Here is a 16,128-nt window from a genome sequence, read left to right on the forward strand (position 1 = left end):
AATTATGCAAAGAAAGCGTCTCCGGATAGTGATTAATGAACGTAAATTACATCTCATATAGCGTAACTATGTCATATCTATATATTATATACATGTTTTTTACAATTGCAGATTTGTAAAAAAATGTTTTTTCCGTAACCTAGTAGGTTATCAAATATTATGCAAATTTTATATAAAAAATTGTCCTTTTACGGTTAGTCAATTGCATCGGAAAAACAAAAAATTTATAAAACTTTAAGGGATGATTTCATCCACTCCAAGTGAATTTCTATCGTACAAAAATTATTTCTTCATAAAATTTCATTTCAATCAAAATTTTCTAGTTCAGAAATTCAGCTTGTTATATGTTTTAACAAATAATAAACAAGGTTGATTACACTAAAATACTTTATTCTTGTATGACTGTAACAAAGAGATAATAAAAAGAGGAAACTAGTAAAGTAGAAAGATTATTCCCGCTAGCACCATTAAATTCTCTCAATTGTACGTGAACACATACATCAGCTGGAAATAGTAAAATTGTAAAAAATTAATCTAGAAAAGATTATGCTTTTTTCTTTCCATTATTTTTCTAACTATACTTGGGAATAAATTCAGTTTGCTCTATTTATCATTATACTAATCGATTATAAATTAAGAGCCAATTGAATATCTTGTTTGTTAGGAGAAATAGAAAAACAAATATTAAGAAAAATTTCATGATTTTGTGAGTCAAATATTTTAAAAATATGGAATAAAATAATCGATTTCCAATTAAATCGGAAGTACAATGATTTTTAGTTTTTCCTATAAAACATTATATTTATTTAATTAATTAGATATTTTAATCAAATATATTTAAAAAATTATTAAAATTATTAATTAATGAGATGTTAACGTGTATATTTATATGATCGACAGTATATATTTACTTTCAGATATAAACAATTTTAAGATGACATCAAAAAATGGAAAACGTACAAATTTTACAATGATTTTAATTACTATTTTTCTGAAGCTATTAATAAAAAACGAAACTTTTAAAATTAATTTACAATAAAAAGAAACAATAATAGTTTATTTACTTCAATAATTCAATCGACATCTTCTAATTATATTTCGTACATATTGTAACATTATAGTTTTTATTTGTTTAATGGCGTTTATAATTTTCTCTTTTAGTTCAACTTTTCAATTCTACTATAATTAGTATTACTGTTTCTGTCTGCATACTTCACATATTAAATTCTTGTTAATTATTAACTTTAAGTATTTTTGCTTGAATTAGTATTATTATTATTTGATATAATTATCATATGAATTGTAACGGTGATAGGATAAAATATACTTTAAGGATAAAAAAAGATTTATGACATTGTCATAATAAAGCATAGAATTCTTATTTCTTTTCCAAAAATAACAAATATGTTCTTTCGATTTCGAACGAGGAAAATTGAAGAACGTTTTTAAACTTTAAATTTTCAATAAGTGAAAATAAACGATATTTCGTTTCTCCTTCGTTATTTTAATTCTATCTTCAGTTTTTTCACTTCATCTGTGTTAAATTCCTCAATTTCAATCGGTAGCCCAATTTTATACCTAATTTAACCATTCCAATTTAATTAATGTATGCTATAAATTTTCTAATTTTATTGGGCTGATTTTATTAACGTATTATATCATCAAATTTGTGATTCTTTTCAAAATATTTATTTGGTATTATATGGATATTACACCGAAATAATTTGACTATATGGTATATCGTTGCTTTAATTATTTTATAGTAGTATTTACGCTATTCGGTCTCTTTTGAGATGATAGAATAACTACCAATTTTATCAGTCTTTGTAATACCAATTCCATCTCTGCATTAAATCACAAAACTTTTCTTTATATATATATATTTTCTATTTTTTCTAACCAAAGAGATATTGAACTAGATATTCCTTAATCTATAATTAATTTGTATATATAAAAAAAATTATTATCTTATTATGATATATTAAATTAATCATTAACATACGATTATTTTTATTAACCAATCTAATATTTTGAATAACGATGAGATAATAATGATTTCCGTTCGATTATTCAATCGATTAATTAATTATCTTCGTGATATCTAAGACATATTTATTATGAAATAATTATTTTGAATATGAAAAAAGTGTCATAAATGCCTGAAAATGGTTGCGATAAAAAAGAATAATTGTTTAAACGAGATTTCATTTTGGTTAACCTATACAAATTTTGTAGTGCCACTCGAGGAGGATAAGAAGGGACGAGAAATCTTTCTCACGATCAGGTCAAAAGCGATTCGGATAAGAGAAAGGCGGATAAATGGAGAGAGAGAGAGAGAGAGAGAGAGAGAGAGAGAGAGAGAGAGAGAGAGAGAGAGAGAAGAGAGAGAAAAAAAGAGAGAGACGGATGCACCATTCTTTTTCATTGTAAGAGTGGTGTGTATGAGACGAAAGCACTCGAGAGTGCCTGATGCTGATCTGGCAAGTGTCAACGGCAAGGTCTATGCTAGTACTCCATTGAACGATTTTCACTGCTTTACTTTCCGCTTTTCCATACTAAAAAAAAGTTCTCGAGAGAGGGAAAGAGAGAAAGAGAATATAGAAATGAGACCAATTCTCATGCTAAACTAGAAATTCTCTATCTATTATTTCAATTCTATTTAGTTGGTCACTATTTTTATTAATTAATGGTAAATATATTGTATCATTTATTAATTAATGGTAAGTATATTCTAAACTAAATGATTAGTATATATGAATATTCTAATCAATACTTTTATTAATTAATGATAAGCATCTTGTAAAATAAGTGATCAGTATATATGAACATTTTGATATTTATAATAAAATATTAATGGGTAATATAAATGGTTGGTATAATATAATGGTTTATGATAAATACTTTTTCTGGGTTTATTATAAATATTATTATTATAAATATTATATCTATTTAAAATATTAATAGGTAATATAAGTAATCCTAAATTATGAAATGTCAAGGTTACATCTGAGTTTAGTATCATAAATACTGATCATTTATATAAAAAATATTGATAAATTATTATACATTCAAATATTTTAATTAATATACTGACAGTTCTAATATTAATCGGTGTAATATCGAGCACTTATATTACGTACTGATATTTTATTATAAATACGGACCATCTATTTAAACAATATTGACAAATTATTATATTTGAATATTTTTTAATTAAAATACTGACAGTTTATATACCAGTCCATGTAGTACTGTTCATTTATATTATGTACTGATATTTTATTATAAATATTGATCGTTTATTTAAAATATTGCTTAGAAATATTTAAAAATATTGACCAAATAAATAGCAGTCATGCATTATTTAAGATTGATTCAGACAATTCAATTCGATCTCAATTCGACTTCCATTCTGTCTCCGTAATTTACATTACAGGAGTTGTCTATGGAAGAATCGGTGACTGAACCGAGACAAGAGAAATACGTGAATGTGTATCTACATCTATATTGTACACAATAATGTGTTAAAACCACTGTGACCAAACAATTGAAACTGAACACTAAACTGAAATGTTTGAATTGATCTTTATACGATTTCTCGCATAAGAATTATTATTGAAGAACACATTAAGCGAGCGAAATGAGACTTCAAGCAATCCTGAAAATCAGTAACGTCAGAATTCGAAATCCAAACTTCGAACAATAGAATTTCGAAGTTCAAAGTATGAAACAAAATCTCAATTGATAACTTTGTAATTGTTTGATATTTTCGTAATGTAAAATTATAATGTATATTAAATAAGATATATATAGTATATCTTAATTATATATTAGAATTATTATAAATATATAGTATAAATTATAATATAAATATAAATTATTATAAATATATTATTTTTGTAATTGACTATTTCTATTTTATATTACAATATTCTTTCTTATAAGATCTATTACTATTATTTGAATCTATGAAGTTTCTATTATGACATAGAATTACACACACACACACACACTTTAATATATTCGTATAGTATGTGTAATTATGCAGTTTTATTATTCACAATATTTTCAACATTGAATATATTTTATAATATCAAATGCAAAAGTTTTCCAAGTGAAAATTTAAGTTAACAATATTAAAGTTATCGAAGTTCGATTATATTAATACAAAATTTCTAGACAATATTATAAAATAATATACATAAATAAATAAATAAATAATAAAATTTGTTGAATGATATCCTATTTATGGCATATGCATATAGGTAAAAATAAACTATAAATTATTCAATTAAATCGATTTTAAAAATTATATAAACAATGATGGATTTGGTATGTTTTTCCAATGCAATATGCGGGAGAAAGGCATAAAATATACTCCCGTTTTAAACGAAAACGTGTTCATTAGAGGTAACAGATAAGCGATTCTTTTTAATTAATCTTCGTTCCGAAGCTACCGGATCGCAAATCAAACGTATTTCCTCGCATCGCGAAAGTTCCGCTAATTCCTACCTCTATACAGCCGATTGTTCGTTTGTCCAATGAACCATGTTTTAACGAGCTTTTCGTTCGAGTTGTTCCGTTTGAATCGTTGACTTTTTAAACGTAACTCTGCTCGAAAATCGGGTCGCATTAGACAAGACACATTCGTCGCTTTGAAGCATAAAAATCCCTTTAATTTTCGATATATTTGATCGTACCATATATTCGACATTAACTAGATTAACAAAAAATTTCAATTTATTCGGTCAAAAGAATAGATGTATTTTTAAAAGATTCTTTTCTTTTTACAGAGATCACTTTCGAATAAATATGATATATATATTTTTACGATATATTTATTTTTATCTGTATATTCTTATACTTCATTATTTCTTTATTTTCAGAGTAGAATATGTAACAAAAAAATAGGAAGATGTGAGCGTAAAGAAATTTTTTAGAATGATATAACTTGATTTACAGCTAAAAAAAGATAAAGAAATTGTTATTTAGGATTGATATGCTAATATAATCAAATATAAAAAATACTGTGTGTGTGTGTGTGTGTGTGTATAGTAACTTTTAATATAAAATTTAAATATATAAATGTAATATATACATATATATACATATATATATATATATATATTTCAATTCAAAGACACTTAATAAATGTTGAAATGAAGATATTAGTTATGCACTATGTCATTTAATTATCTTCGAAAGAACAAGAAACTCGACATAGGAAAGAAAAATTCCTTGACAATCGTTTGACTCTGATAAATAACACATGGCTACAAAGAATGACCCTATTGTGTCAACTGTTCCATGAATCTCTTTTTTTCCTAGAAAATATTTCGCTCTATCTCATCAATAGTAGCGAAGCAATGAACATATCTTTTTTTTTTTATTCAATGATGCATTCATAAAGAATTTTTTTCTTTTCATTTATTATTTCATGAAAACATATGTCCAAGATAAAACAAAAGTAAAACATTAAAGAGAAAAGACTCTACATTATATAATATATTATAATATATTATAATATATTATGTTTATATACTATGTGAAAAGAAATATTTCTAAATCATGAAATAATTTATTTTGATTATATTAAAACAACAGTTATATTCTTTGTAGTACAAATATGAAATTTTCAATCGATCTTTTTTTTTCAAATAACTTTTTCCTACTGTGTTAAAGTGGCATTACTTCAGATAATATATTATCTACTAATAGTTTTTATGAAAAAACAAGTTATTACGCTTAGTAATTAATGTATTCAATAATAAATAATAAATTAAATATAGATTAAGAAAACAATTTTCGTAATAAAACTATTTTTTTGACAATATATATATACACACATACACACAATACCTCTAATATTAAATTTAAAAAATAAATTTGTATTATTTAAAAAATCCCAGAAATTCAATGACTATACTATTCTTAAGTATAATTAGAAAAATGTTTAAAAAATGTTCGAAAAATGTTTCAAATTTAAAAATTGTACTTAAGTCGTATCATTCGTTATCGATAAAATTAACGACTCTCATTATAATTATGAAAGTAGTCGAAACGAGGAGACATTAGTGGTCGTAAGACGCAAAGAGTTCGGTATCTTCTGATGAATCATCGTCAGACTGGTTTCAAAGTCGATGTCGAGCAACGAGTAATTCGCTATTTCATGTTAGCTTTCATACGCTTGGAAAGTATAGGTCAATCAATTTTCCTAATTGGAGAAAAAGTAAATAGTGAAAATCTTTGAAATATTAACGTTGATCTCGACGTTTATACTTATAATTAACGATATCAATATTCTTTCTATTGCTCTTCTTGCTGCTGACGAAAAAAAATCAAGAGAAATGAGCAGAATAGATTTCATATATTTTAACCATTCATTGCTTTTTTAATCTTTTAACAGATTTAATTTTTATTCATATAAAAACAATTCGTTTCACAATGAGAAGTTTTCTCTTCGCAATGTCACGTCATTATATCGAATTTAAAATATGAAAAAGAAAGAAAAAAATTTTGAAAATCAAAAGAAAAAGAAAAAAATGAAAAATATTTCAATAAAAATATATTTAAATAAAGAATTGTTTTTTTCTTCGAATATAAAAAGTTTATAAAACGGGATTATATGAAATTATTTTGCTGTATAACATATTTCTTGAACTAGTTAGCTGTGTCACTCTACTTCAAAAGTGTCACAAAAAAAAAGCGATAACGAGTATACTCGTCAAACAGATTATGTGTAGTTGTTTTAATATTGAAATAGGTTATAATCGAATGATTTTTTTATTTGATGAAATTAATAATTTTATTAGTAACATTTATTTATTTAATTTAAATAGCAAATAGTAAATACTTTTTACGCATGACGAATATATTTGTCATAACAAAATATTGCCACTTCTCTATGACGAGTATATTCGTTAATGACAGTGTAACTAGTGTAATATTACAATAGAAATAATATTACAATAGGAACATCAAAATCTCGATTCTTTCTTCAAAGCTTTCGAATAGCACCAAGTGTAATTTTTGATTATAAATTTATTCTTGAATTGTTGTTAAAAATATAATCTGCACAATGTCTTTCTATTGATAAGCATTCACAAAAATGACGAATATATAATGCCGAATAATTTTTTGGTAATAAATGTCGAATTAATTTTTAAAATATCGTGAAGAGATATTTCATCAATGACAAGGTATACCATGAAAAGTGTAGATATATTTTTATATAATCCAAATTAATTTCATTTTACTTGATAAACATTTTTCTCTCAATAAAATGTTTTATCAATTTTAATTAAATTAAATAAATTTCGTATTCGAAAAATATCATTCCTCGCGAGTCAATAAAATAAATTCCTAAAACAAGAAACAAAAATAAATTTCAAAGGATTATTATTCATTGTTATTGATACTTATAGGGTATTATAGGGTAATAAAGTTTGGGATAGCATATGGTTGTATATTCATTGCTAAATACATAACAAGATGTATATAAATACAAAGATTGAAGTTAATTAAGCATGAAAAATCGATAGAAATATATAATTCAAAGAATTAAAACGATAACGGCCATATGGTTTATCAATGATAAGATCGATTCATTTTTTGAAAAGATACTTTATCGATGGACTAAAAAACAAAAAAAAAAGAAAAAGAAAAAAAAAAGAAAAAGGAAAGAACGTAAGGAATTGATATAATTTCGTTCTTTCATAAATGCAAATATGTGAGCGCAAGAGTAAAACATTTTACGATGCTTGAAAAAATTCCAGTGGCTTCATTTTTCGCTGACTAAGAGAAACAAAAGGCGGTTAAGAATCGTTTCATAGGGAAAAGAGAAGGATAAGGAGAAAAAGAAATGGTGGAAAGAAGTAAGACTCGTTGACTAACTAGCTCTAACTCTATCTTTCTTTTTCTTCCTTCCTTCCTTCCTTTTCTCTCTCTTTCTTTCCTCATCACCAGGTGCGCGTATCCGTATGCGTGTGCGCGCTGCGTGACGAGGCCTTTTGGCTTTGCCCAGACATGGCTTCCACCTGTGTCCTCAAGAGACTCAACGAAGGAAACTCTTCGATTGCTTTCCCTACTACAGAAAAGTTGCCTCGGTGTACTACCTGTCAACGTCGTGCTCAATTTAGAGAAATTCAAGGAAAGAAAAAATTCTTCCTCTTCAAATTTTCTTTTTTTCTTTTTCCCATTTATCACTTCATACCCCATTGATTTTATAAATTCTTTCTTTTCTTTTTTTTTTTTTTAGTAAGTTGCTCTAATATCGTAATTTTTGAAAAAATTACAAATCGTTCGAATTTCTAATCCTTTAGAGATTAAAAGTAAATAATAAAAAATTTTTATAAATGGAATGTAGATTTTAAATGTTGCGTATATAGATGTAATGTAATTTCATCTGATTTCATCTGAATTAGAAATAAATAAAGGAAAATTTTTATAAATAGAACGTAGATTTTAAATGTTGCGTAGGTGTGACGTGGTAATGATTAATCTGATCTTGAATATATGTTTGATTAATAAATAGGATCATTATAAATTATAATACATTTCGAATTAATGAACTCGATTAAAGAATGAATTGAGTATTTAACTGTTATTATGATTACCGATTAACATTTGTCATAATTAATTTTTTTGGAATATCAGAAGTTAATGAAAAATATTTTTTTGAAAAGTAGAATGAGAAAATCTTGTTGAAAAATGCTATAGCGATTGTTTAATACATCGCGATAGATCCGAGTGCATTGTGCAATGCGGTCCAATGCATTGCACTGGTATTCAAACAGTTGATATTATGTGTGTGTGTGTATATATATATATATACTTATTTATGTACATAAATTTATAAGCTTCTTAATTACTTTATTAAAGAATCCAGTTATGCTTTTTAGTATTCAAGTAATTTGAAGGAAAAGAAAAGAAAAGAAGGAAAAAGAAAGGAAAAGAAATAGAAACTTATCTAACAAATACGATAAAATCTATTCTTCCTGAATACTTCCTGAAAAATCTAACACTAATTACAGTTGATAGATATTAGTTCTATTTAATTAAGGGGTTTCTCTGTCTTTAAATGAATATTTTTTAGCGACATTTTAATATATGTATCTCTATATTAAAGAATAAGCAGGTAAATATGCATCGCTTTCTTCCTTAAATGAATGGCAACAATTCAACAGCAATAACAACAACAACAACAACAACAACAACAACAACAACAACAACAACAACAACAACAACAACAACAACAACAACTATTTGAGAAAAGTTGGCGAATATAGTATTATTATATAGGAGTTTCGTGAAAGTTTACGGAAACAACTAATTTCAGCATCATATCCTGAAGATCTTACTCGATACATGAATATTTGCGTATTCCATTATAATTTCAAGAATCTATTAATGAAATAAACAACGAGTTTTAACGTATATAAGCAGATTGCTTTTGAATAAGATAGTCTTTGAAAGTGAAACGATTTGATTACTAAAAGATAATTCGAATTAAAATAATCTTAAATAAATATTGTTTTCATTTCATACACGTTTAAATAAGTGTAGTAATAGGAAGTATAAAAATGACTGTTAAAAAGGAAAAATTACTTACATATTTAATATAAAAGTACTCTTTATATATATATTATTATTATTATTAAATAAAATGTTTTTTGATATATATATTAAAATATTTCTTCATATAAATTATATTTTTTATTTATATTTCTTAGTCTCATTAATGTGAAATGAAAAATGGAATTGAAATAAAAATAATCAAAAAATTAATGATTTCAGATTCTCTCTCTCTTTTTTTCTCTCTTTCTTCATTTTTTAATGTAACTGTATACTATGTAAATATAACTATATAACTCTGTAAGTATATATATAGTTATATATATAGATAGATAGATAGATAGATAGATAGATAGGCCTACCTTGTAAATGTGTGTGTATGTAATATATGTAAATATTCTATGTATATATTTCACATATATTCATAATACATAAAACTATGAAACGTTTCACGAGGTTCATCCGAAGAAAATAAGCTTTTACCGGCGAAAACGAAAGACGTTGTTACAACAACAAGATTTACAGCAATCGATATCTACCGAGTTCGACGGACTGTGAATTCATCCTATCGCATGATCGAAGGAAACTTTCAAGTTTCTTGCCTGTAAATACGTATGTTCTACGTAGATATCTATAATACCTAAGATATAATACGTAAAAATATACTTTGAGGAACTATGAAAAATAATATCTGTATCATCGGTTTGTTACTCGATGATGAATAAATAGAAAAATCCTTAATTACTACGATTCGTCAGAAACGACTTTCGAGGTCGTTACACCAATATCTATATCGATCTGTCGTATGTAATTCAGAGCACGCAATGTACATGATCCATGGAATTCTACCGGACGTTTTAAACAATATTTTTGCAACAATTCCATTCCATTAGAACAGTGTTCATTTAAGAAATGAAATAATAATATTCGATTATTCTTTGTATTTCGATGATACATTATTACTACAAGTGATAATTCGTATACATACACATATATGTATACGCATCACAATATAGAGATACATGTATGTAAACGCAACTGAAATTTGTTAATTAAGCAAACGTACGTCAGTACGTATTTACGTATAATACTCCCGCTTATTTGTTTAAGGAATTAAGAACAGAATTTGTACGGATGTACTCACACAGTTCTATAATTACGTTAATTCTTCATATTCTCCTTGTTTCTTTCCTCGTAAAAACATAATAACAATTTTTTATATGTTATTTACAAATTGTTAAACACAGTTATAAGTTTTATATACTTTAATTATTGAATTTAATAATTTTTCAACATAAATATTTATCTCACTTGTATTATATATCTATTATATACTATATTATATATTCATTATATACTTAATATATAATATATGCAAATCAATCGATACAAATTTCATCGAAATTTCTAATAATATCCATATTTATTATTTTTCGTGCTTCACCGATATTTATTCGAGTGATAATGAAAATGATATATCTCAAAAATACGGAACTTATCACTTGCACTTCGTTTATTATCTATCATCGATTTTATCATTTAACATAAATTTCAGACGTCATTAAATTGGTATAGTTTATGTATATCGTAATGGAAATCACGTCTCGTTCATCAATACGTTTTTCTTTTGAGATTCCCGCCATATTTAAACGACTGATAACGCGTATAAGTAAAAAGAAAATTCTGCGTAGCTCGGTAGAAGGATTAAGGTCGTCTTCAATGGAAAATCGTTCGAACAATTTCTTTAGCAGCCGAGCCAGTTCTTTTTTGTTATTTTTTCTTTTTAGTTGTAAATGCAAAGATCAGTGATGCCTTGATTAAAGGAAAAAGTGTGTTTCACGGAACAAATCGACCGTACGAAGATAAAAACGGTATAAATATGCAGTTTTTAGAAAGATCTACCATCCGATCTCGTTAAAGATGAGAATCAAAGGATCAAAGATGAAGGTTTAAAGAAATGATTACGTAAAATAGATTATTACAAAAATGTTATAAATAAAATTTTTTTTCTAATATTATTCGAATAATATATAACGCATAAAATAAACGAAAAGAAAATATGAAATTTATTCTTAATATTTAAATGTATATATTTTTAAACGAATGATAATTCTGTTTAACGAATTATTGTTATAGTTTTAATATAATAACTTGTTTAACGATTACACATAATTTTTTATATACTATTATTATTTCTCATTTTGTTTAATTTTATAATATCATACTGATGTCATCATACTATTTGTACAAAAAAAGATGAATCTTCTACTTATTAAAATAAGATTGTGGAAAAATAATTGCAAAAATATATGATGAAATGAGTCAAAAGAACATTTTAATTCGGTGACGTGTTATGATGATAATTTTGACATGAAACAGTTTTATTTTTGTATTGAAAACATTAAGATAGTGCGGGACGTTTGAGCGTATATGATCAGTAGATATATACATCGATTAATTGTATATGTACCTAGTATGTATTAAACGATCGATGTGAATAACGATCGACGTAAAAAGTAAATGAAATTTTACTTCTAATATCAATCGAAATAAAATCTTATTATTAGGATTAGTTCATAATTGTGTCGAATCTTCCGATGCTTTCTAAAAATTGAAAAAACGTCATTCTATTCTTGATATAGCGCGATACCATTTATAGCAGAATTTAAAAAACTATCTATTTACTAAAGAGAAGTAGTCGTTTTGCCCTTTTATAGAAAGAAGCTACGTAGACGTTCTCATTTTAACGTGAGAAAATTCTTCCTACTTGTTTCTTCTATCTCTTTTATTTCTTTCCTTTTATATATAAATGTGATTACTTTTCAAGGACAGAATCTTCTTTCATTGAAATGATCTTCCGTTTATTATATATAAACGTATTTGCAAATAACTTCTATTTATTTAATCAATATTTTTATTAACTAATAGGAAATATTTTTTAAAATAAATGGTCAATATATATATATTATTTTTATATATTATTATTATTTCTCATTTTGTTTAATTTTATAATATCGTCTATTATTATAAATATTATCTATTTAAAAAATATTGACAAATTATTATATTTTTAACTCTTTTACAGTTTATGTGCTAATCGATGTAATATTAATCGTATTGTGTACTAATATTTTGTTATAAATATTGATCATTTATTAAAAATATTCATTCAATAAATAGCTGCCATTTTCAAAATATACCGTTCGTTCCTATAAATCTTCCAAATCGCATGAAAATTTATGATCCTTCATAAGATTTTTCAATATGATGTTCGTAATGAAATTACAATGAGATTTTGATTTAAAAATTTTTTAAATCAAGAAATATGTTTCCTTTTTTACGATTCAGATATTTATTAAGGGATCGTACAAATCGATATTAAAACTAATACTTTTTTTTCTTCATTTCGAGATTCTATCGATATAAGAGTATATTTATTTATTTATTGCTTAAGTATTTTGAAAATATTGGATTACGAAAATTGTAAAGAACTCATTTAAAAATATCAAATTTTCGATAAATTTAATTTAAAATATGCAAATCATCAAGATTTATATATACACCTGAGCTTCATTTTACACAGTATTTTTTTTTTATATAATCCGCAGTTGCATAATTTTGAAACGTTTCATTCATTTTTCTCAATACATTAATTTCGTCTTTCGTATGTTTATTAAAATAATATCTTTTACATTATATTAAATACGCATTCCTATATTTCAAATAGCTTTTCGTACAGTTTATCTTAGTGTAAGTTTTATATTTTTTGTAAATCAATTTTTATACCTTTTTCGACCTTTTTTACACGAAGATTTTTTTTTTTTGTACTAAACGCAAACATAGCGTAAAAAGAGAACCAGGTGTATATAGGAAAAAAAAAGAAACAGGAAAAAAGAAAAGATATAAAATAACCAAAAAACTAACAAGAGTTACGTACGTAATTATTTTTAAATGTTTAAAAAAAAGATATTGATGGATACATCGTATAGGAAATATCAAAAATAACAACGAAACGCATAACGTCGATTTTACAACGAACGGAATCGCTACTCTTCGGGCGTGTATTCGATGGGAACTCGCGCGAATCGAAGATCAGCAGTTGCGGTAAAAGGCAAGACATGCCATAAGTAGAGTCAAAACCGCGAGAGAGTTGCTACCCGCTTCTACTCGATTCTACTCTGTGCTGGGAATGAGATTTGCGACAAAATGTCTATAGACGATAATTTTGCGAAAGATTTCTTATAAAATTATAAATTATAAATTAGATCTTTTTCTTTCTCTCTCTCTTTCTCTCTCTCTCACACACACACACACACACATACATCAAAACGAACGTCTCGAAATCGATTATTTCGAACTAGTCGATTCGATAAATGCCAATTACGAACTTAGATATACGAGATTTATTACGAGAATAAAAAAAAGATCGTTTTCGGTTTCAACTTTTTGTAATGAGAACGTTTAACGTTTCTACATCAAAATTCCTTTAAACTTTCTTAACTTTTAATAACCATAATCAAAGATTTAATTATAGATTATAACTCACTTAATGAGTAATTAGATACCTAATCGCAAATACTTATTTAATTCGATTCTATTATTATTACGTCTATATTACGTTATTAATAAAAGTAATTTTATAAGCAGCTAACGGATCAATTCGTAATTATTTCGATCAAAATCACGGAAAGATCTAGATCATCAAGCAACGAATTTTTAAAATACAACTTAAAGACAAGTTAGTGACATGCCTATGAATAAATAACGACAAGGTTACAATAAAAAGTTTACACATAGGATATAAATATCGTATGTATGTAACTAGAAAGAAATGAAAAGAAACATGACAAACGCCACCTATGGCTCTGAAAAAACCAAGTACGATCTAGCCTTTTGAATTGCATTGCTATGAAAAAGTTTCACGCAGATGCCCGTCGATTTTTTACATACGTACGAAAATGATCGACCATGATGGATCGTTTAGAAACATGGATCGAGTTCGTTGACCTCGATCGACTCGAAACGAAACGCGTTACGTGAATCGTGTTCAAATCAATGGAGAAGAGTGACGGGAGGAGGAGGATAGTCGAAAAAAAAGGATCGCTCGCATGTATAGACGGGCGCGCGAATGCGTCAAAAATTTTACGCGCTTGTATTCGAGCGCAAGAAAAGGAAGGCTCGACAAAATGGTGAGAGTGAAGTGGAAGAGAAAGAAAGAGAAGGGGAGAGAGTGTATGCGCGGCGGGGGAGGAAGAGAGAAAAGGAAGGAGGAAAGAGAGAGAAGGGTGCACGCTACGGTGCGTATCTACCTGCACGAAAGCATGCAGAGGTAAGACGCTCGTATTGTAAGGTGAAAAAGGAAATAAAGGAATAGGATAGAATTGGAATGGCGATTAGCACGGTAGGTAAGAAAGATATGACAATTGGTGTGGTATGCCAGTTACTATTCGACGTCGTTTTTAACGTTGTTTCTACTCTCACCTGCGACGACGTATCGTGCCTGCATTTTCTTCTACAGCCGCCGCCGACTCCGCCACCTTTCGTCCCTGTCGTCGTTGTCGTCGTCTTCGTCTTCGATTCCGATTTCGTTTTCGTCTTCTTCGTTGTCGCCGTTGTCGTCGTCGTCGTCGTCGTCGTCGTCGTCGTAGATCGCACGCAGGTGTAGCACACGACGAAAGGATTGTCTGTTTTTCAATAACGTAACATAGCGTTTTTTAATTATAACACTCACACGGCGTTTCCGGTTAAAAAAAGAAGTTTAATTCGGTATGATGTTATATCTTAAATATATGCGCTCTTTTTCCGAAGAAGATCGCATATACCGATTAATACATAGATAGATCGATCTCCCGTCGCGTTCTCGTCATAGGTATATCGTCGTCACAGCTGCTTTCCTTCTCTTCTTCCTCCTCCACTTCTTCCTTCTTCTCCTCTTCCTCCTCTTTCTTTACCTTGCCTTCTCTCCAACAGAACGGCTACGCGCCGCAACAGTCACGTTGCAACAGAGCACTACCGCAAAGATATACGCGTCGAACGAGACTGCGGCACTCTTCCGGAGAACGCCGCCGGTTTACCTTCCCGCGACACGATCCATCCCCGCTCCTGACTCCCCACCCTTCACCGATTCCCCCACCTAATCAACTTACGGCCCCTCTACGATACTCCCACCAATCGTCTCTAGAACTGACTTACGTATCTGCCCGAACGTAACCGAACTGAATGCGACAAGTTCGCGATGCATCGGAAAAATAATTCTGGCGCGAAAACGTAAGCACTCGTAAGCGGACATTCGATGTATTTAATTGTAATATAGAAATTCTCCAATTCATATATTATATTATTTATAAATAATTATTGGATATTATTTCTGTTATTTCGATAATAATTGATCGACCGTTTATACATCTCTCTAGTGAATCACGAATATGAACTTTCCTGAATACGGTACATTACAGTGGTTCTCAAATAGCTTTTAAAGATCTCTTTCTCTTTTTCCCACTCATCGTCCATCAACCCATTCGCTCACTCTCTCTCTCTCTCTCTCTCTCTCTCTCT

At 27.5% G+C, this 16,128-nt stretch overlaps 1 protein-coding gene across 4 annotated transcripts in view; it reads right to left on the reverse strand.

Annotated features, from left to right (window-relative positions):
• Positions 1–15,142, reverse strand: part of LOC122636431 (protein crumbs) — a 43,832-nt gene extending 28,690 nt beyond the window's left edge. For all 4 annotated transcript variants that reach the window (XM_043827621.1, XM_043827620.1, XM_043827619.1 and 1 more), the window contains exon 1: positions 15,055–15,142. In XM_043827621.1, coding sequence (XP_043683556.1) covers positions 15,055–15,079 — 25 coding nt within the window. In that variant the 5' untranslated portion in view covers positions 15,080–15,142. The remainder of the gene's footprint in view (positions 1–15,054) is intronic.
• Between the last annotated feature and the right edge of the window lie 986 nt (positions 15,143–16,128).

The sequence above is a fragment of the Vespula pensylvanica genome, chromosome 22, assembly GCF_014466175.1.
Source record: "Vespula pensylvanica isolate Volc-1 chromosome 22, ASM1446617v1, whole genome shotgun sequence".
Classification (NCBI taxonomy): Eukaryota; Metazoa; Arthropoda; class Insecta; order Hymenoptera; family Vespidae; genus Vespula; species Vespula pensylvanica.